The sequence below is a fragment of the Seriola dumerili genome, unplaced genomic scaffold (assembly GCF_002260705.1).
Source record: "Seriola dumerili isolate Sdu_G_001 unplaced genomic scaffold, Sdu_1.0 BDQW01000147.1, whole genome shotgun sequence".
Taxonomy (NCBI): domain Eukaryota; kingdom Metazoa; phylum Chordata; class Actinopteri; order Carangiformes; family Carangidae; genus Seriola; species Seriola dumerili.
Genome location: NW_019174402.1, coordinates 340953 through 363843, shown reverse-complemented (window position 1 = coordinate 363843; position 22891 = coordinate 340953). Strand labels below are relative to the sequence as shown.

The window sequence follows — 22891 nt, the reverse complement described above, 5'->3', positions numbered from 1 at the left end:
ACTGGATTCTACCAGTTTAAATCCTGAATCCTGGTATTTTTTGTCTTTCCCAAAGCAGTACATTGTTTCTGATATTGAATAATAATAATCATCATAATCATAATAATCTTTGTTTATAGAGCAGTTTCCAAAACTTAGTTACAAAGTGTTTAACAAAAGCAGAAATAAAATAGAATCAATAAAATCAATACATTTTAAAAGCAACGAGAACAGAAAGAACAATTAAAACAATCAAGAGTATACAAAAAAAAAAACACAGTAGGCTACTGAGTCATTTCAAGAGAAATAGTTCAAGGGAAGGTAAAACCAGGAAAAGCTCTCAGGTAAAAAAAGACAGAGGCGATCAAGAAGGAACACCCACATTTATACTTGTACTTACACTTGTTTGCTACTTGCACTGAGAGATTCATGATTCATGTCATCACATTACTAGCTGACACAGAATGGAAAGTTAAATTAGGTGAACGTGGAATAATTCAAATCAGGTTCAACTGACGAGAAAGTCCATAGATCCATCTGTAATTCCTCACACACTTCTATAATTAACCGGGACACTTATTTTCCAAGTCCATCGAAATGACCACTGGGCTTTTATCTTCAAGTGTCTCCATGGTTACAGACTATGGTTTAGTTGGTGTGTGTGTGTGTGTGTGTGTGTGTGTGTGTGTGTGTGTGTGTGTGTGTGTGTGTGTGTGTGTGTGTTGGGGGTGGAGGGAGGTAGTTCCTAATTGACTGGCTGTTAAAGCTTTTAATGAAGAGTGGGCAGCTAGCTCTCCAATTAGCTGTGAAGGGCCCATCAGGGGATGAAAAGAGGACAGCAGCTCAGGAGAGGGGGGAGGGAGGAATGGGGGGGGGGCAGGAAAGGCGAGAAGGTGAAAGGAGAGGCGTTCCTTTAAATTGGGATGAATGAGAGTGAAACATCGTGTTTTCTCCGTTTTCCATCTTTACCTCTCAGTTTTTTTTTTTGTGAACCAACACACATAAATAATCTACAAAGACAATGAGGAGCAAGAGGAATTTCCCGGCTGTGGACTGCACATTCCACCATAGTTAATGAATTAATGTTAATGAATAGTTCAAGGCGCTATGTGAAGCATTTTATCAATGCACTGTCAACACATTAAAGGTGCCCTGTTGAGTTTTCTTGTGAAGAAAGCGAAACGTGTTTTCACATTCACTATTTCACTGTGAAGTCTAACAACTCAAAAATGTCATCACCATGTTTGAAAAGCAGACTGTTTTTTTTTTAAAACATTAATTGTTTACATCCATTTTTACTTGGTAGCAGTCTTCTTCTCTCTTGCCTTTATTGGTGCGTTGCTAAATTTCTTGGCACGTTACCGCCACCAACTGTTGTTCATGACAAGAAGGTTTTATGGGAAATGTTTACAAGTGCTACGAGTTAATGTTGCTTATATTCTTCCACAGAAATCATTTTACTGCTTTATAATTAATTAATAATAACTTTCTTAATTCATGGTTATAATATTATAGGTAGTATCAATCTGTATATTACTAACCATAAATAAATGTTGCAAAAAGGGCTTTACTCTTGTCAAATCATTCCTCTAATTCTAATTCACTAAGTCTTTCTTGCTACAAAGTAAACATTTTGTACCATAGTGAAATATTGCGTTAAGACCAAAGCTAATTAGGAGGAGCCCTGTGTGGTTGGGCATCTCAAAATCACACTGGAATAAGAGCCAATTAAACAGAGCACCTCAAAGGAGCTGGCCTCCCATCCGTCCATTCCTTTACTTTCATTGGAAAGGCGACTTCCTTCCTATAAACAGATATAATTGGCTATTTATCAGCCGTTTAGCAACTCCTGCTTTACATGAAATATTCATGATGAAACAAAGGAAATGAAGAGAGAGATAAGAAGAAGAGTGCAAATATAGTTTTAGTGTACTTTCAGTACCTGCTCAGTGTAGCTGTGTCTTTACTGTATGAATGAAAACAAATGAAACGGGAAAAAGAAAGCCCTGCTGATGATTTACTCAACAGAGATAGATTGATAATATTTTCAAGGATGAGTTATTTATTCTCTGGTTTAAAAGACATTAGAATGAGTTGTTGGGCTCTCTCTCTCTCTCTCTCTCTCTCTCTCTCTCTTTCTCTCTCTCTCTCTCTCTCTGTCTATATATATATATATATATATTCAATCCATCTGTATTATCTCAAGTCACAACTGAGAAATTAAAGTACAGTCAGTGTATTTAGACTGTGTGTGTGTGTGTGTGTGTGTGTGTGTGTGTGTGTGTGTGTGTGTGTGTGTTGCAGGTGCAGTGGAGGTGAGGAAAGAAGGTCTGGAGGCTCAGATCAACCGCTTGGCTGAACTAATTGGTCGACTGGAGAATAAGGTAAGGAATACGGACACACACACACACACACACACACACACACACACACACACACACACACACGCCTGTTTTGGTCATTTAGGAAGATATAGCATTGACTTACATGTATTCCCGGGGGGCTTACCCTAACCCTTGCCACTATATGCCTAATCCCCACCTTAACCAGATTAAAGTCTTGAAGGATAAAGTTGGCAATATTCAATGTTTACCAGCTGTGACAGGGAGGCTGGTATTGTTTTCACCTTATGTGTGCGTGTGTGCGTGCGTGCGTGCGTGCGTGCGTGCGTGCGTGCGTGTGTATCATCATGGCAAAATGTCCTGGAGACACCCACTTTAGCAGGAAGTACCACAGAGGCGGTTTCTGTGGACAGATTTTAGCGTCACCACGGTGCAAGATAGAGCCATGAAACTTTACAGGTGTGTTCTTGAGATCAAAATGAAGGCAAAGTTCAAAAATGGGTGTGGTCCAAACCAAGAGTCCTGAGTATTCATGTAATAATGTAGTAAAAACTAGTGAGTATTCATGGCTCAGAATGTCAGCATCCTGATACCTGAACCTGTGTATCAGCTGGTACCGAGTTCTGATCCGATACCATTGCATTAAAAAAAGATTTTAGCAGCTGTATGTATAGGCTGCTACACAACCCGTATGGATGTTATACGATTTCTTTCCTTGGTGTATGGCATGGCTCACGTTAAAGCCCTTTGTGAAACATAAACAGACAAATGAATGCCACAGAATCTTTCTTTTATTATCTAATTTGACTGTCAAATTAGATAATAAATGGCCTGAATGGCCTGAAGGGGAATAACCTATTTGTAAATTTCACAAGAAAAATTACACGAGTTTTGTGGAGTGGGAAAAATGCATTTGTTCTTCTGTCATAACTCGTCTGGCAACCTCTCACATGTATCTTGTGACTCCCTTGTGGCCACACTGTCAGAAAGCACCGAGAGAAAGAACTAACAGATTGTTTGTTTTGGTCTTTTCATGAGATTTATCATCACAACGACCTGTTTCTCTGACTGTTAAGTTTAGTGTCTTACCCTCCAAACAGGAGGTTTGTCTCTGTTTTGACCCCACAAATTGTTAAATGCAAGCACAAACATTCATCATTACACAGCTGCATATTACACGAGTTATGATGAGTTTACAGACCTTAAAACAGACTGATGGACTCTGAACTCTGTTGAACTGTTGATTTTCTACTTGTATTTTTCGCTCTGTTCAGTTCGTCAACTGCTAGAACGCCTGTATCAGCTCCAAAAGCCAGTGATCTTGTCCTGACAGGTTTTCTTTTACAGAGTTGTCAGCACATGGAGGATTTGTTTTGTTTTTTTTAAGATGTTACACTGGCCAAATTGGACGACTCCAACTGTAGCATACTGAAGTTGAAGATCTGCAGAGGACAGGAGAAAGAAAAACATGGAGCAGGAGGGGAAAGTGAAAGAAGCAGGGGGTTAATGAGGAGACGAAGGAGGGGTTGGCATAAGGAGTTAATTAACACTTAGTGATGGAGAGGAAGGGAGGAAGCGATGAAGGGGGAGGGGTTGAAGAGAGAAGAAGAGGAGACAATTAGAGAAAGGCCGTACGTCCAAACTATTGCAGAGTTTATCTCTCCTCTCCTGTGGCAGCTCTCTGGTCCCAGATGCCTTTTCAAACCCCCCACCCACCCTCTTCCTCCATCTTCACATCTATCACCTCCCCTCCTCCCCCTCCCTCTTTGCCTGCGCCTTGTCCAGTACTGAACATGTTAAGGCTAATGGGGCCCCAGAAGACTCGGCTGTCTTTGGGGGAGTGGTCCACTACAGTGAAAAGAGCTAAGAATAACTTAACACAATGTACTACCAGGGGGGAGGGAGGATGTGGGAGGAAACAAGGAGAATCACATGAAGAAGAAAAAAAAAAAGTGAAAAGAAGAATAGAAAAGACGAGAGAGACTGAATGTTTTGATCAGGTGCGTGTGAACAGACCTGTGTCTCCGACCCTGACTTCTATTTAGAAACAACCTTTAGCCTTTGACCCTTGACGATGATCTAATACACCTCTAACGGTTTCCCTCAGTCGAGTGACCTGCACTGTGGCAGAAAAGATTGAAACGCCTCTCACCGAAGAATCGTTCAATAATCACCTGTGACCCTGAAGCCCTCCAGACAGCCCATTACACTGACTTGTTTACAGTGACTGCGGCACAAAGGACATTTTGTCACGGTTGAGAAAGCACAGTCGAGTGTGATTTTCACCTGTTAAGACAATAATGAAAACTCCTCAGGAATGATTCCTTTTTAAACTGCTGGGAAAGTAGCTAGTAATTAATTGAAGGCTGAAATTTGCTCAGAGGGAAAAGTATAGATGACAGTGATGTTGCATTAATTCATCCAGTCTCATCTAGCGGGGGTGGACATCTTATAGTCAAGCTCCCAGCAAACGAATGAATGAATGTGAAATGAAAGGTTGTGTCAAAATCCTTTGAGGTAGGAGCAGGGGACAGAGTAAAAAATGTATGTAATGTATATAAATATGTATTTAGTTGGAGTGTAAATGAATACATTATTCAAATATGCACAGATAATGCTCTCTGAGCTAATACAAAAAGCATCCACATTTTTAGTAGTACATTATTTTTTATTCATGATCCGGCATAGTCAGGCCTGGAACTGTGCACAGCTTGAGAGAAGACAGGAAACTGAGGAGCTGAGGTTAGGGACCGTCTTAAAAGTGCATACTAATGGGCAAACAGCGCTTTTCAAATTTTTGTCTCTGTGCAGGTTTCCATCCAAATGTAGAGCAAATTTAAAATGAATTTGAAGAAAGTGAACTAGTACATGTCTCCATTTGCTATTATTCCACTAAAATTAGGAGCTGCTTCATCAAGACAAGCTGCAGCTGACGCTAATTTTCCATTCAGGTGCTATTAAATCAATGAGGTAGTTATAAGAATGCCAGTCAAACATTAACCAGTTTAAAATGTGAAAACCAATGTAGAAAACGTGAAGGAAATGATGCATTTCTGTTTGTTTCATTTATTAATTTGAGGAAGGTTACAGTCGCCGCTTCGCTCCACACAGATGCTTGTGTCTGCTGCTGTTGTCAGGCTATTCAGTGGAGCAGAAGCTTCAGTCACATGCTTCATGTGGGTCATGATTGATTTGTGAAGTCGGTTTTTGCTTTTATCAATACATCAACTTTTCCACCTCAGCTGACTGTAAAAACTTCTGTGCAATATTTTCAAGATTTTCATTTCCACTCAGGTTACTTTATGCACAAATTGAAAATGCGCATAAAAAATGTGGATGGAAACCCACATAATAGCTTTCTCATTTTTTAAATATTCCAAATAAAATTTATTTAATCTGGGCCTCCTCCCATTGCAACCAGTCACTTTTCATTTTCTTTTCTTTTTTTGTTCACATGTATTTAAATTTTTGGTTATTTCAGGCACATGGTTAAATATATTAGCTCATTGGCAGCTAAACTTAGAAATATGCTTTGTGAGGTGTACGGATGGAAACAGAAAACAGAAAATTAAGCAGATTAGATCATTTCCACCCACCTCCAGTATGCACCATGCCCACCCATGGTATAATCCAAATACAGTTTTGTGTTTAAAAATAAATACACATAAATACAGTTTTAGCCAGATCACTCACTAGGGTCATCATCACAGTGAATTTCTTTTTTACACTTGATTTTCCTTGAGAAAATATCCCAATAATTACTCTTCCTATGACAGCAGAGAAGAGCAGAAAAACACTGTAAAATAAAAGTTTGGTGACCTATTTTTCTAAGTGTGTTGTCAGAATAATGAGAGCTACAGAAAAGCGAATGAATAGACATTTTCTGCTGGATTAGATTTTCAGAAGACCAGACAGCATATTGCAGTAATCATATCATATCAAAGCAAATATGGCTTTGAGGAGGCTTATTGAATGTGGCTTTGTCTTTGCCTCTCTGTTTGGCCTGGTATTACCTGCTTAGATCCCAGTATTAAGACTGTGCAGGAGTCTGGAAGAGGAAATGATATCACCACACTGCGTCGGAGTGAATCATGAATTGTTTACTGAATGAATAGTAAGCCAGCTACACACTGAGTGATGTTGTGTCTGGCAAGATGAAAATAGTGCCCTGCGTTGGCACCATTGCGCTGTGATAACACACTGGAAATCCTGTTACCTGCAAACTCTGCTCAAAGTGACAAATTTATGTTGCCTCTGTTGCTCGCTCTCACTTTAAGATTCCCCCGCCGTCTTCCTCCACACTCCCCTGGGAGTTTATTTCTTCTTTTGATTGCAAAATATGACTTTTTTTTTCAATTTTTTATTGCTCTCAGTGTGCCACAGACAAGAAAATGTTTCTCCTCTGGAATAGTCAATCTCAGGATGAGAGGCTTTGATACTAGCTGCACATCTGATATAGGTGATACAGAGACTGAAAACTGACAAGTAAAATGATAGCAGGTTTCTTCTTTTTTTGCAGTAAAAAGAATCTAATGTTGTCTTTTATAACTCCAACAACACTGTCCTGTAATGGCAGATCTCACTGCTACGTATTTGTATTCAGCAAACAACAGTGGAAAAATACCAAGGTGGATAAATTAAGTCCTCCAGTCTGTGATTATTAAAGCTGAAACAGCCATCGGATTAAATCTTAACACAACTTAAACCTGCTATAATCTTTATTTTATAACAGCAGTCTTGCAAAGCTTTGAACATTACGTGGATTTAGGACACCTTAAAAAGGATATAATCAATATTTTTATACTGATAATAGATCACAAAACTGCATGTGGCGTAAAAAGTGCTGCTTGTAGTGACGAAACTACAGATGGGCTAATTATCTCCAGCTCCCCTCAGATCATCTTTCAGCTCATTGTCTTAGTTTTATCACCCGTGACTGTTTTAATTTCAGTCTCACCTTAAGATTTAAGATTCCTTTATTGTCATTTTGTCATGCACTTTTACGTACTGACAAGAGTACATGTAAGTGCAAGTTGGTGAGGACAAAATCAGTTAATGCAGGTTTAAAAGAATGTATTGCCTTTAATAAATGTTATTAGTTAAACCTGTGTTTGACAAGTCAAAATGTCCACCTTGAGAAAGGTCTATTGGGTAAACAACTATTTTTCACAAGAAGTTGTTTCAGTGTAGGTTGTGCAGTAAAAGAAAATAGCAGACAGTGAGTCTTCACCTCTGAAATCTTTTATGTGCTGAACAACCAACAACACACAGCACCTTTCATTTGCGTCCAGCTGTGACCAGACTGTGTTACATTAAGTTCAAATCATTCACCCTGGAACTCAGTATGCTTCCAGTAGAGTGTGTGTGTGTGTGTGTGTGTGTGTGTGTGTGTGTGTGTGTGTGTGTGTGTGTGTGTGCCGTCTGCCCACTGAGCCAGACTCCATTTTCTTGACTTTCCCTGCTGCGTTTGGTAAAAATCTTAGTTACCCTGCGAATGAAGCAGTCACTGTTCTGTCACAGTAGCAACAGTGCTACCCATCAGTCACCCTGGTGGCAGAAACCTGCAGCTCTTACTGTGATTTATTAGAAAAGGTTTATATAAGTCTGACTCACAGGAAGTGAGGGCGGAGGAGAAAACTAGAAATCAATGTCTCATTCTCTTCACACACAGACACACACACTCACATACACTAGTGCACCTGGCTTTTCTAATGTCTTGCCTGAAGAGCATATTTGAACTTAACTGTAGTTTTAATTTGTGTCTCATTCATTTAAACCGAAGCACAGAAATCTAATAAGAGCAATACTCATTATGTACAGAGCTTGGAGGGTTGTGTCTGTTTTTTTTAGGCTTTACAAAACAGAGAAGAGAAAAGGTGGAGTATCTAGCAAAAGTTAAGCTAGCTTTCTTATTCTTATTTCCAAAGAGGGGCATGTCTTTAGCTGATGTTGGGTTACAGGATGGATTAAAAAAATACATGTTAAAGCTAGAAAAAGCAAAAAAAAAAAAAAAAGAAGTGAGTGAGTTGTAGCATTAGCATTGGCTTACACTGGCTAGCTGGAGGTCAGAAAATCTGCCAGTGACAGCAGTTGCGATTTCAGCAGGCAGCATTCATGGGCTTTTATAGAAATGAGTCACTTCCTATTGTTTACTTCTGTGTGAAATCAAATTACAATGAATTTATCATTATTATTATTTTAAATTGCATGTGCTGTGCGAGAATGGAAAACCTGAGAGCCACAGCAACAGTAACTAGGTGGGCAGGGTGTATTAAATGGTCCTGACACTGACATTACAAGCTACCTCCTCCTTATTTTGCACATACAGTAGGCTTGTGAAAAAATATGTTAACTCCTACCACCTGTAGCTTCTGCATCATGATGTTCAGTTAGACTTTTTGCAGTTCAATGTTCTTGTATATTTAGGTCTTTGATGCAGATATAACTCATTCTCTTTTATTTTGTGCTCCTCTTATTGGCATGCATCCACCTCCCATCCAAACCCTCCTCCCGAATCCCCTGCTGAACCTTATTTTGAATCTTAAAAAAACATAGAGTCCTGCTTTCATGCCTGTTTCTGCCTGTTTTAGCGTGCCCATTAATGCCTTTCATTGTGAGTGAGTAATGTCCGCTTTAAGCTGTTGCTGTGGCAGTTGTTGTCGTTGGTCTTGCTGATTGACATGTTATTGCTGTTGTTGTTGTTGTGCTTCTCCTTGCAGACAGTCTGGTTTGATTTGCACCAGAGGCTAACAGACACAGATGGCACCAGCAGCGCAGTAAGTAGCCACTAAACGAATAACCATTACACTGCAACACACAACCCCAGGTGCAGAATCACTTACTTCTGCTTTGCACAGTGCAGCAGTACTTTGGGTTGAGTGTTACAAGGCTGAGACATGACTTTGTGATGTAATTAACATGGGACAAGACCAATGCCATCTAAAAATAAGCTGGGTCTTAGTGCCTGTCCCTTGGGTATAGATCTTTTGAATTATTTCCTAGGAAATGTTGGTTGTTTTGTTGTCTAGACCTGAATAATTTATAGAGACTGAGTATTCTCCAGAAGAATTAATAGAATCTCACACTATCTTACAATATCTAACACCCTCAGAGAAAATAACATATCAGCTTTCCTAGAAACATACAGCATCTTCAGGGTGTGTTGTATTCGCTCTGATAATGATCAATGATTCAGATGAAAAGCCCTATGCACCATAAGCACTGCGTGGGCTTCTTCTTTTCAGGCTGTTTTTTTTTTTGGATTGAATTGTAAATCAGAAAAAAATTTTGTCACAGAAAAGCTCAACTATTTGACACCATTTTCACCCAAGACTGCTGTCACTTACAGCACCTGCATGCCTGCAGAGAAGTAGAGATAAGAGTGTGAGAGTTCAAAAGTTGTCTTACAGGTCTGAATGCTTGCAAAAAGAGATAAGCAATCAATATGTCGGAGAAACATCAGTTCAGTGTAGTCACTTTTCATAAAGCCCTCTGTAAGGTTAGAGAAACTTCCTGAAGTCAAAAGAGCTCAGGTGCGTTGGCCATATATGCAGGAGAGTAGTCTGGGTGCTGGAGTTGAGTTCATTGATTGTTGCCCATGAAACAGTCTGAGGGATATTACTGGCACCAGTATAAAGTTACAGCACATATTCACCAGAACAAGTGACGAATGGATCCTGGAAAAATCTATTCCACGTGGTTTCCTTAGACATGAAAAATCACTACAACTCCAGCCAGATCCATTAAATTGTAGATTCACCTCTAAAAGTCTGCGTACACAAAAATAATAGAAATACACTCACATATTCTTTTTTAAAGTCGTGCATACACGTGTTTAGAAATCTCAGTCACTGTGGAACTGGGCACACATGCACGAGCGTGGCCACTTGGAGGGATTGCTTTACCAAATCTCAGGTTTTTATTATTGGGCTGCCAATATCAGGATTTTTTATTACTGGCTTCATTATGAGTCTTTGATCCTCCCCCAACCTGGCTGTTTATAGAGGTAAACTCTACCAAATCTGTATTACTGAAGGCTCTAGGACACTCTCCTATTTATTCTTAGACATTATACTACTGCCTAGAAGACTAATATTGACAAATTGGAAATCAACAGTACCTCCCTCACATACCCTCTGGGTAAGAGACATCCTCTACTTTCTTAGACCAGCAAAAATCAGACTTTCAGTGAGGGGCTGCTCCAGTAAATTTGGAAAAATATGGGGTCAATTCCTCCAACAACTCGTTAAGAGGATAAAGTTCCCACTTATTCCTGATTGAAGCAGCTTTGTGGGATGGAGGGGCATCAATACAGTGTTTTTTGTGGCGCGGGTGATATTCTGCTGTACTCACTATTAGCTTTTTTTCGTTTGAGTGTGCGTTTTTATGGGTGCGTTATTTCAGTATTCTCAGTCTTCGTATGCTATTTTGGGTTTTCACTTTTGCTTTCATCAAAGGAATCAACAGTATAATGATTGTAGATTGTTAGTCCGATTGCACTATGTAGGTTTGATCGATGGTAACTTTCATTAGTAGGAGAAGCCTAATATATTCATCTTATATTACGGATTTCTCGTAGATGGAGACAGTCTGTATAGTCTTACAATATCAATACCCTATGATTTCATTCTCTAAGTATCATGAATGAAGCACAACCTTTGCTAACAAGTCAGATGTAATGATTCTTAAACAGATCAATTAAAACTATTGTCCTCTCTCTGAATATTTTGACTATTGAATAATATTTAGAATTTCTTTAGTTTGAGAAGGACAGTCATTCAAGTCTGAGCAGCTGATTTATGAACAGCAGCAAACTGATATGACAGCTCATCCATATTTTCATGTACAGTAGTTAAGTACAGATATGGAGGTTTAACTATAAACCCACTCATGATGATCACAGATCATGTATACAGCATTTCAAAAGGCCATCGGCCATATACATGGAAAACAATCCATAAAACTTTGAATGTCCCTGCCAGATTTTAATGTCAGTCCATTAAAGAATTGTTTAGATAATTCATTCTTGACCAACGTGTGCAGCAAGCTTGGTTAAAAACAATGACACGGCCCGTGAAGCTGGCTAATAAAATAAAAATGTTTTATTATTTAAATTCCCTTTTCACTTTCTACTTTATCATAACACCCATGACTGGAACACGTTCTTGCTTCATAAACACCAGTTTACGTGTGTGAAATGCTGTATGCATGTTTTTGTGCATATGAATATATATGGCCTCAGGTCTTTGCCACAAAGAGTTACAAGCCAGGTATTATTCCTCTTCTTCTTTGTCTGCAGGAAGCCAGAGTAATAATCACCTTCTGCACTTTTACTCACAACAGTCGAGCCACTTATGGCTTCCCATTACCTGCCGGCAAGTCGTGAGCGTCCTGATTAAATTGTCCAGTTGTCATGGGCACAGACACAGATTATTATAAGAGACTGTTCACATGCACTGAGAGGGAACAGTTTCAAGTTGTGATTTGCCTTTAAAACGCATCTCAAAGAAACTCTCCTAAAACACCAGAAGGAGCACCTTAATGGGCAAAAGTAAGAAGCATGAAAATTAAATTTAGAAACGTGAAAATAATGAACTTATGACGGAAAACATCCACCTAAAACACTCTGAGAAGTAGCTGTCTGCAATTACCTTGCTTTCAAGGGTCCATTTGATTGTTTGGTGGTCTGCTTTAAAGAAACAGAGAGAACAGGATACAATATTTCTAATTCACAGAGAGTGGGGAAACACTCTGCTTCAGACCCCATGGTAATGTAGCATGAGCTTCATCTCACCTCCTCACATCTTTGTGGGTGGAGCTCATAGTTTATCAAATGTGCAAAACAGTCAATACCCACATGTGATTTTCATATTTTAAAACAGTCATCGAGTCTTAATTTCAACATGGGAAATCTTTAATTGACAGGTGAAATGACATTTTTTACATTTTCATCTATCTTTGCCAAATAATGACAATGAACTTATTGACTTTGAAACGCTTTGCAGGAAACTCATTTATCTTAAGTTAAATTTCTTTTATATCTGATCCTCAACAGCAGGATCTTTTTTCTTCATTTTACTGGTTTAAAATTCTCTATAACATAAAATATTTATGGATAAATAAGGAACAAGAAAAGTTCACGAGGAAAAAAGCCTTAGTTATTATTCATTAAGGGGGAATTCCAATTTTACACATCAATGTGTTTACAGGTCATGGGCAGTACTACAACAAATGTGAAAAAAGCTGTATAAAGCCTTTTGTGGTTCCAGAGGAAATTGTATGAAGTCTGATAAACTGCCTCAAGTAATGTCACTTGCATTAGCGTTGGTGTTGGGCTGAAGACAAGTTTGAAAATAAAAAATATTTGGGAACATGGAGTTAGAAAGAAGTGAGCCTACCAAAACCTCTGTAGCCTGCTCCTCATCTCTGCTACAGGCCAGCGACCCAAGGCTTCATAAGCCGCAACTAGCATATGCTACTTGGTGGCCAAGTTGCATTGTGGGTAAAAGTAAGTTCCACATTTGACAAGAAAGACAAGATTTTGATACTTTTTGTTTTTAAACTGTCCATAGAAACACCGGTTGTGTTACAGGAGTGTAATGCTAAATCAGTCAGTATAGCTACAACTCAATTAACACTCAAAGACTCATCTGCCTTCAAGATCGACCGTTGCCTGGCAACAAAAGCACACAACACCACAATTATCACTGTCAACAGTCACCTTGATTAAATTGTTATTGGTGCATGGAAGTACATGATGTCACATTTTTCACCTTAGCCCCACCCACTTAAAACCGCTGCATAGATTAGGAAAATTGGTTGTCAGGGCTTTTAATCTTGTCCTTCATACAGAACTTCACCTTTTTGCAAAACACAATAACAAGTATGACCTTTTACAAATGTAAGCACCCTCAGATAGGTTTTCAATCTGCAAAGAATCATAAGAAATTACCATTAACTCTTCTTGATTCCTATAAGAAAATTCTGTAAGATTGAGGGCTAGAATTACAGTAGTGGCATCAACATAAAATTAGCAGCTGAGTAAGCAGTCAATATAGTAATCACCAGAAGGGACTGCACACTCTGCAGGAAAGGAGGGCACAAACTTTCAAAGTTCAAAGGTCAGTAATGCGACCTGACCAGAAAGCACAGTGATGTCTGAACTAGAAATCTCTTAAGGCACAATTCAAATTCACTGAGGAAACAGCATTCGATTGTTCAGTACAATTCCAGTCACATCAAAAGAAAAGACTGTGTATAAAAATAGCATCCTAGACATAGCATAAATGTCTGAGCTGACTAAATCCCCATGCAATCCAGTGAATGCTGGGTTCAAGTTTAAAGAGTACAAAAACACAACGTCATGTCTGCTCATATGAATGTCTGACTAAAAATATCTATTGTAAAATGGTTGCGTGCTGTGTCCATTATTATCAGGTACTTCTATCTTTTCCTTTTAATTTCAAAGTTATTTTTTTGTTTTTTAAAGTACTGCTACTTCAATTCAAAGCGGCTTCCCTGTGCATTTTTCATGAGATGCACTCTCTGTTTTGTCTGTTGTCACTGAGATTTCTGGTTAACTAAACTTTTTCTCTATCCTGCCACGGCTTTAAAACACAGTACCAGCACAAGTCTGCATCTGCTTCTTAGCGATAAAATATTTCCTCAATGCATGCACCTTAATAAATCCAGTGAAACTAGATTTATCATATTTTCTTTGGTTATTTGGGTCATCCTTTGAACAGAGACACACTTCACTGATTATACACAACCTGCTCTTCCAGGCTGGTGTGCCTGTTTGAAATATAAATTGCACATCTTTAGGCACAGAAGGCTTCTGAAACCAAGTGAAAAGGGTTAATAAACCTGGCCTTTTGTTCCCAAATTAAAAAAAAAAAGATATAGTATGTTACCATGAAGTAAAATTTTCCCTTACATCTTCTCGCATCCATCTTTCACCTCCTCTCATCGCTCTCTTCAACTCATCCTCTTATCCTACATATATACCATCGCTCTTTGACCCTTTTGTTCCTCAGCGCCCCCCTCTTCTGCTTCTAAACTCAGATCTCGCTTAACAAGGTCATGCTCCTCTTCAACACATAATTTCACCCTGCCTCCCACAGCTGGCTCAGCCCATCCCACCTGACCTTCCACTCTCCACCAGGAGAATGATTCGAACGTGATTACCCTTCATCTCCTCTCCATTTCAGTCTGTCTCTGTCAAAGCAATCATCCCTCCTCTCTGTACAAAGACACTTCTGTGAGTCGTATCACCATACAGGGGATTATAATAACATCATATACTGCATGAGAAATACTGAGAGACTTTGAAGCTGCTTGTTGTGGAGCTGAATTAGAGTCTGAATTTTCCTTGAAGTGGACACAAGTGAGCATCGAGTGGCTGGCTAACCATGATTTCTTCATTTGAAGTTCATATGTCATTTGAAGTGGGGAAATCAATCACATACAATATATCTTGTCCGTCTTTGGATCCTGTAGAGGCACGTCAGAAAAGAGAAGCAATAAAAACAGAAGAAGCTCGGAGAATACAAAATGTAAGGGGGTTAGAAGGGCAGATTACAGAGTAATAAGCGAAAGATGATAGAAATAAGGAAAGGGAATGAGAAAGAGAAAATGCCATAGGGGCCAAGCATAGCTCTGTTTTTGGAAGGAATGTTTTTAATAGACTGAAGCTACAACAGTACAAATCCGTCATTGTTTCTCAGGTTTTTTATCATTGCATATAGTATCTTTGCACAGCTATGTTTATCTATATGAAACACATAATTAACCAGAAGCGCTCAGCACAGAGCACATACCTATGACTGCTATTTTCCATCTTGCAAAGTCGCATCTCCTGACTTGTTTTAAGGTTTGATCCTCCAAGAAAATATCATATGAATGTAATGATGTCTAACAGTGAACCTGGACATTGTAGACTGCCCACAAGCACATAAATTCTCAAGTGAATACTGGACCCTAAAGCAATGCTAGCAGCTCTGTTAGGCTGTACTTACGCACTGCAACGCGATGATCTAAATGCTAAAATCAGCATGCTAACATGCTAACACTGACAATGCTTACATGATGTGATTTAACAAGTATAACGTTTAACATCTTGGTTTAGCAAGTTGGCATGGTAACATCTCTTAAGTAGCAGTGGTGGAAAGTAACTCACTTGTTCTGAGCAATAGTCTTTGTAAGGAGAAGGTCGGGGTGGATGGATGGGGCGACTACACGTTTGATTTAACATGGGAGACCACTGTTCATTTCCTGTTTCCAACCGATAGTCAATGTTGTTTCATTCTTTCTCCATGACCATGATTGTTTTATAACCTTAACCATGTGTTAATTACTGTGACCATGACAACGAAGGTCCTCTAATCTTAACAGAGTGCTTAACAAGTGCTTATTTTAACCTAAACCATGGTCTTTCCCTAAACCTTACCCTATCGTTGGTGTGCCCAAACTTAACCAAACTTTTTTATGGCGTAGTCAAAACATAAAAGGGTTAATTATTTATATATGGTTTATCTACTTCTATGGGTCATATCAGAGGGAAGGGGCGATTGGCCTGTATGGTCGTTAAGGCTGGACGCCAATGTTTGACATTTACTCAAGCTTACTTACTTTTGAATATATTACAAAAAAAGTCAAATGAATTTAAGTCAGAACTCATGTTTATTCAAGTTCTCTAGTGGTTTGAAAATAAATATGAAATATTTAAGTTATTGAGAAGGATTAGTTGATTCCAGTATGATGTTTTACAGTGAAAGGATTCATCCTCTGGACCCCACGAGGCACAAGATTTCATGATAATCCATTCATGAGTTGTTGAGAACTCTCAGTCCGGACAAACAACCAGCCGACACTGCCGTCCAATGAGGCATACTCAAAAAGATATGGGTCAAAATCTACAGCACTAACCCTTGGGGCGAGCGTTGCATTTCAGCCACATATTCTGTCACAGTTTCTGTAACACTTCAAGATATCTTGCCAACAACTTAACAGACAAAGATTGCATTCTTACCACTTTCCACATTCATTAGCAAAACAGACCAATTAAAAAAGGGATGTGTGGGAAAACAGCAGAGTGGTGACAAGTCGGCATTTATAAATAATTACGAGGGCTGAGATACACAAAGAAGAAAGGGAAGGAAGAAAGTTAAAGCTAAAACAATCCTATGAGAAAAGAAAATATGTAAGGCGAGAAAGCAAATTCATACTCTGTGATTAATAGAGATGAGTCAGAGTTTCTGCATATGGCTTAAATATATAATGTACGCTCCAATAAGATGTAGATAAATGGAGCAGACAGTCTGGAGGTGAGAGGAGAAAGTGAAGTTCATAGAGGGACATTCAGGATGCTGTGAAAGCCCTTATGAAAAATAAATCAAGAGGTTATAAATATGGATATATTCGTATGAACAGGTCACGCACTCTACAGCAGCTCAGAAGGGCCTGTTCTTTGAATTAACCATAATTCTCTGATATCACCAGTGCTGACTCAGATGAGGTGGAGATGTAGTGTGAAATAGGTCCCACCTTGCAGCTAATGCGTGTCAGCTGCACATAAAAGTGCTTTGTTACTCAAACTGTACATTTCATTCAGCAGAGGACAATCATTCTGTAATGTTAAATTATTATATAAGAATTAGCCTATTGAATGCAGAATTTTAAATGTTCGGTCATATGTGCAGAGTTAGGAAAAATAAATTAATTGTTTAGTTTTACTGTAGTTTTCTGTATAAAAAGACGAAGAAAATGAAAAAGAGATGCTGAGATGCTGGTGGTGGATTTTGTTACCTCAGTACAGTCCTAATGAGCTGTTCCCCCCTGTTTTCATATCTACTGTTCATATATCAAAGTGGTACCAATCTTCTCAGCTAGCTCTCGGCAAATAAACATGAGACATATTCTTCCTTTACCCTGGGTTAGCTTAAAGGAGCTATTTGTACGTTTTGCTGTTGCTAACAGTAGCATTAGCAGCTGTTTACTTACCATAGAAGAAACATTGTGAGTTCACCATCAAACTTCAGTCCTTTACACGCCAAGAGCTTTTGTTTTGCCTCTATCACTATCACTTCTTTTCTTCTACTGAAGTTGGCATGCTAACCAGCTAGCCCGAGCCCAGTTGGCCTGTCTTGTTACGTTTCAATAGCGAGTTTCCGTGGCGTCCAATCTGCCCTAAAGAAGTATAGCACTACTCAGAGGGTGTATTATAACCTCTTGTAAACATAACGATGGCTGAAGCTCTTGGCAAGACTTGTATATAGTGATAGCAAAACTTACAAGTAGCTCCTTTAAAGTAGCATCTAAAGAGTGGAATCAGCGGGAAACAGCTATATATAGCTCAAACCTTTAAAAAAAATCTGCCCATCAGTATGTCTAAAGCTCACTCATTACCACATTACATTCAGCATGTAACTCCTTGTCTAAGCAGAAATGGACATTTTTACATTTTGGTTTGTGTACAGATTAAATGAGATGAGCCACCCTGTTTCCATTATTTATCCTAACGTAAGCTGAATCTGTTCTGGTTCAGTCTTCATATTTAGTGTACAGTCATGATCATGATAAATCTGGGTGGGCAGGAAAGCGCATAAGCGTATTTCATGAAATGCCAAACTAAATAGATCAGGTATGGACCTCATGTGTCTAAACGTATTTTTCCCCTGTTCTTTCGAGACCTTTCAACAAATATACTCAATCAGAAACAGGCTGTTTCACCATTTTATATTTAATTGTTTTATTTACAGTTTTATACTAATCTTAATTGCAGTGCTATGTAGAATTAAAAGGTCTTAAATGCTGTTAGTATGGCTGTCTGAAGCCTGTAGATGTGCTCCAGTGGAGGAGTTGATTTGAGACACATCCGCGGTAAAGATGTTTGTGTGCTGAATTCAGCTCCATGAGCTCTTATCCTTGTTTTTCATTGCTCCAACTCACTAAAATTTCTGTTGGATTATATCTAAGCCATTCTCTTGGCATTTTTATGAATACAAGTTACTTTTATTATAGAAATGATTCATAAAAATAGCCTCAGTAGGGCGACCACATAAAGAGTACCAGGTGTTTTTCAGCCAAGTCATTAGTTATCTGCAGTAAGTTTTAATGTGACAAAGAATTACTATTGGTATTTGAAGATTATATCATATCATGGAGGGAAAATACACAAAAGAATAAGGAATGGCTCCCTGTTTAATTCAGATTGATGTTTCAATATCAAAGAATACAGTGAAGATTGTGAAGCTTTTTCAGCATTTAAATCTGCTATTTATGACACAGTGAGTGAATTATTCAGAATGAAAAAGCAATTGAGAGGCATGTCAGCCCCCGGTGAAGGAATACTGTACGTGAAATGTTGAGGAGAACAGTGATTGGTTGGAAATTCAACAGAATTTACCACAGTGTTCATGCTCCAGACCTGCAACTCAACTACATCAAAAGTGAACGGAGGCAGCAGGGTGGTGAACTATACTCAGAAACAAGCATGGCTGCAGGGCACTTCACCCTCGCTGAAATGTTCTTCAGCAAGACGAATCCTTGCAAGCTACAGGTTCTGTGGCAGAGTTTGACCCTTGACCTCCCATTGGAGGGTGGGCAGACACTTTCTCCCTCTGTGAACAATACACAACTTTTTTTTTGTGGTATTTTGAAAAATCTTGGAAAGTGTTAAAGTGGTGCATCGGTCCTAACAAAAAAAGGATTATGTGAGCCTCAGCTAAACCGAGCCGTGTATTACATTTTTAATCTCGCCATATCATTGTGAAACTGAATGTGATATTTTTTGTGTTTGTCAAAATGAAGACAGCATTACTCAAAAGCCTCTCAGCCTCTGTCCCATTTTAGTTAAAGATTGTTGGTTAAAGAGGGTAAATGAACCTGCAAGTGTTTTTTTCCTTTGCCCTTTGTTTAAAACTCTAATGCTGTGTCCCAATTCCACACTACAAACTAAGTACATGTGTATGTTCTATACACTAATATTCATAGTGCATTTTGCAGTCAGTATACAAGAAATCAGAATTTTTTTTTTGTTATTTATTTTTCAACTAAGCTACAACTATGGTATGGTATGCGACTGCTGATTAAACTTATAGTTCTTGACATTTTCTTGAACTCAAACCCCTTTGATACTATTCATGGTCTGCATTTTTTAGTAATAGCCATCTAATCTATTTGGATCACCTCTCAGAGTCCACTATACCCATGCAAAAATTGTGAAATGTGCCCTTATGACATGCTGTGTTGCCACCACAGTCTGATATGTCTTTATTCTTCTGTGCCATAGAGCTACATCCATCCAAAAACTATTAAAAACACATTAATGAGTCACACCATTACACTTTATTGCAAAGAATATAGTTTATTTTGACTCAGTCCAACACACACCATGCAGCTGCCATAAATAGGCACTAGCGCACAAAATGTGTGTGAATCCACAGCTGAAAATTGTCCCCAACAATTTACTCCTGTTATGCTTGCTAAAAACTACAGTGCCCAGCTGCTACAACTGAGCCCTTTTCTTAATGAAACTTTTTATATTTGTTGAAGATTTATGTCTTCAGTGGGAACAATTTGGCTTGAGACCGAAAGCCACAGGGAAACTGAATAGAAGACAATATAGAATAACACCAGCCCCGTCCATTAAGTCCAGAGAAAGCTTCTTCTTCTCAGCAGTGGTCCTGTTTGTTTACAGTTAGAAAGATGTCAACAAATCAGTTTGCCTATACTGATGTAGCATCTTTGAAGGAACAAGATGAGAGTCATTAGAGGGATTATGTGTACGTAAATGTTTCATTTAGCACTTATTCCCACCGCATGAAAACCCTACACACTATTAATTTATTACAGAAACATGCGACTGCTTCATATAAGACTCATCAAAGTCAGTCGTGTCTGACAGGTCTGTTGGTTAGAAGAGTCTTATGAGATCTGGATCTTTTCACTGTCTCCGGTCTTGATGTATGAATGGTGGCACTTTGTTCCCTGAATGGCTCCAATCCCCTGGTGGCTGTTTGTGTTCTTTGGCGCTGGAGATTTTCTCTGTAAATTCAATAACCAGCTCCTACATGCATTAATCAGCCACAACCCACACCGCCCTCTGCTTCTCTCGCTCTTTCTCTGTTTGTTTTCCTCCCGTCCTTCCCTCCTTGTCTCTGCTGCAACACAATTTAGTCCACTTAGCCTGCAAAACTGACAGCTTGCTCGCTGTATCTGTTCCTGTGTGTGTGTGTTTCATGTGTGTATGTGTGTGTGAGTGGCCCTCTCTCTCCTTGAAGTCCATATATTTTGACTAAGCCTTTATTGCCTCCCCTCTCTCCTTAATTGACTTAATTGACAACACTTTTATCCAACTGAAAACTTACCTAACTGAGTGGCCCTGTTAATCTGTTTTGATTTTCCAAAGTAAATCAAATAATGAACAAAAAACAGCAGGCTCCCTATTGCACAGGTAATAAGAAGTAATGTAGAGGACACACATACACAAACAGCATAGAGTACAGTGTCTGCTTATTTTCTGTTGCAGTCTGTCCGAGTCCCTTGGAGTCGGCGCAGCATTATTTCACTCACATGCAGGCTTCAATGAATGTGAGTCACAATGTCAATATAACTAAGGTACCATGAACGATATGAGACAAAAGAGAGAGAGAGTCAGGCAGTTGGGGTAATGAGGCTGATATCTAAAAATCCAGAGAGACAGAAAGTAAATGATCAGAGTTTTCTGGTGTTTGTTTTCACTGCAGTGAATACAGATGAAGCAGAGACCTTTTTCAGCCAAATACTGTTCAACTTTCTCCGTTAAATGGTCAATTTATTGATGTGCCTCTGACTGAACTGCTGTTTACTTTAATGCATACGCTGTACAAATGAAACACATCTTTTGCCAGTCCCTAAAAGTAGTAGCTTTTTCTGCACTCTTTACTGTAATGTGCTTTTTTTTAGTCTTCATATCAGTTAAATAGAGCCTTTTTCAGCCTTTGCTAGGTTAGGTGATAATGGCATAGATGCAGGGAGTAGGGGTGATGGGGGTGATGTTTTGAGGTGTAGTTTTCAGGACTTTCTCAATCCTTACGAACTGCACCAGGCCTCTCTTGGAAAAGAACCAACACCTGGTTCAGGTATTTGCTTCGTTTGCAAATTCAGTCCATATTGTTGTCACCTGCCTAAACAAACAGGAAGTAAAGGAGAAACCTCATCAGTGTTTCCAGGTGTATACACATGCTGATTGTGAATGTGTTGTGAGATAAATACAGAGAAGTTCCACAGAAATGCATCCTTCATCAAGAGGTGTAAACATTGATAAAAAAGGAATTATTTGGAAAATAGATGGAAAATTAAAAGGCAGAATGAATTTATTGATGTTGGGAGGAATTCATTAGCAGAGAAGAAAGAAATTAATCTGGGATAATAAAGAGACAGATATGGAATAAATTGTGATGTAATAAATATATGCAGTCATTTAAGAAATCTTGATTGTTATGCCTCGTGATAACCACCACCTGGAGGCCATGACAGTTTAAACAATAGCCCATTGTGTTGTGCATATTAACAATCAAGGTGATACGGTCTGAAAGAATAGAGAGTGAGTTATGCAGCAACATTGGGATGGAAGAGAGATCCTTACAGAACAGCGATACCCCTGATGAATGGATTTACAAGCAGGTTGCATCAGTGGAGTTCACAGAGAGCTGGTATGTGAGATATTTTTGTGTATGTGTGTGTGTGTGTGTGTGAGAGAGAGAGAGAGAGAAAGAGAGAGAGAGAGAATCATAGGGATAAAGAGAGGCAGGAGAGAGAATGTGTTCATGCTAAATTTGTCAGCAAGAGACAGATAGAAAGATTGAGCGAAGGTTTTGGCAATAAAGAAGAATTTGGCCTTGGAAATATTTCAGCCAGTGTTGCATTGTCAGGACATCAGCGGCAGCTGTCACTTCAATTCTGTCTTCTTTATGATTGCAACTTGATTGGGCCTCAGGGACTCACTCCAATGTAACAAAGAATGAAAATCGTTTACCACTGATTAATATGTGGTAAACAAAATACATATTGGGACTGTTTTGAGGCTTTGAAATCAGGATAATGTTGTTCCCAACGCTCTTTTAATGTCTCCATTTTGTATGCAAATGAATTGTGCAGGTAAGCAATTCAAGTCTGTAATTGTCCTATAAATATCTGTGTACCTTAAATATGCAGTTTTGTTGTTGTTTTTATCAGACAAAATATGAATGAGCGGGCCTGCAGTCCCACGGTGTATTAGTACATTATGAAACCTCACAGTGTTCAGTGCAGCCATTCACACTGACTCCACCAGGCAAGTCGGTTCCATTTACAATTGAATTTTAATACATACGATAACATCTGGGAGCCACACACTAGAGCCACAGTCTGCTTCCATAAAGTGAAGCTGTAATTAGAGGTTGAAGTCACACCAAATTTGTTTTGCTGTTATTTTTTTTCTGGATTTCCCAGATATCACTTGTCAGTCAAACTGTTGGCGGCACCTTGCATCCCTTTTCATCAAGCTGGCATTTGTAAACGCGTCTTTTTCTCCATATGTCCAGCCATTC

At 38.9% G+C, this 22891-nt stretch overlaps 1 protein-coding gene across 1 annotated transcript in view; it reads left to right on the top strand.

Annotated features, from left to right (window-relative positions):
- necab2 (N-terminal EF-hand calcium binding protein 2) overlaps positions 1 to 22891 on the top strand; it is a 119343-nt gene that overhangs the window by 62770 nt on the left and 33682 nt on the right. Inside the window, exons 8-9 of the mRNA XM_022750016.1 lie at positions 2284 to 2363; positions 9041 to 9097. Coding sequence (XP_022605737.1) covers positions 2284 to 2363; positions 9041 to 9097 — 137 coding nt within the window. The remainder of the gene's footprint in view (positions 1 to 2283; positions 2364 to 9040; positions 9098 to 22891) is intronic.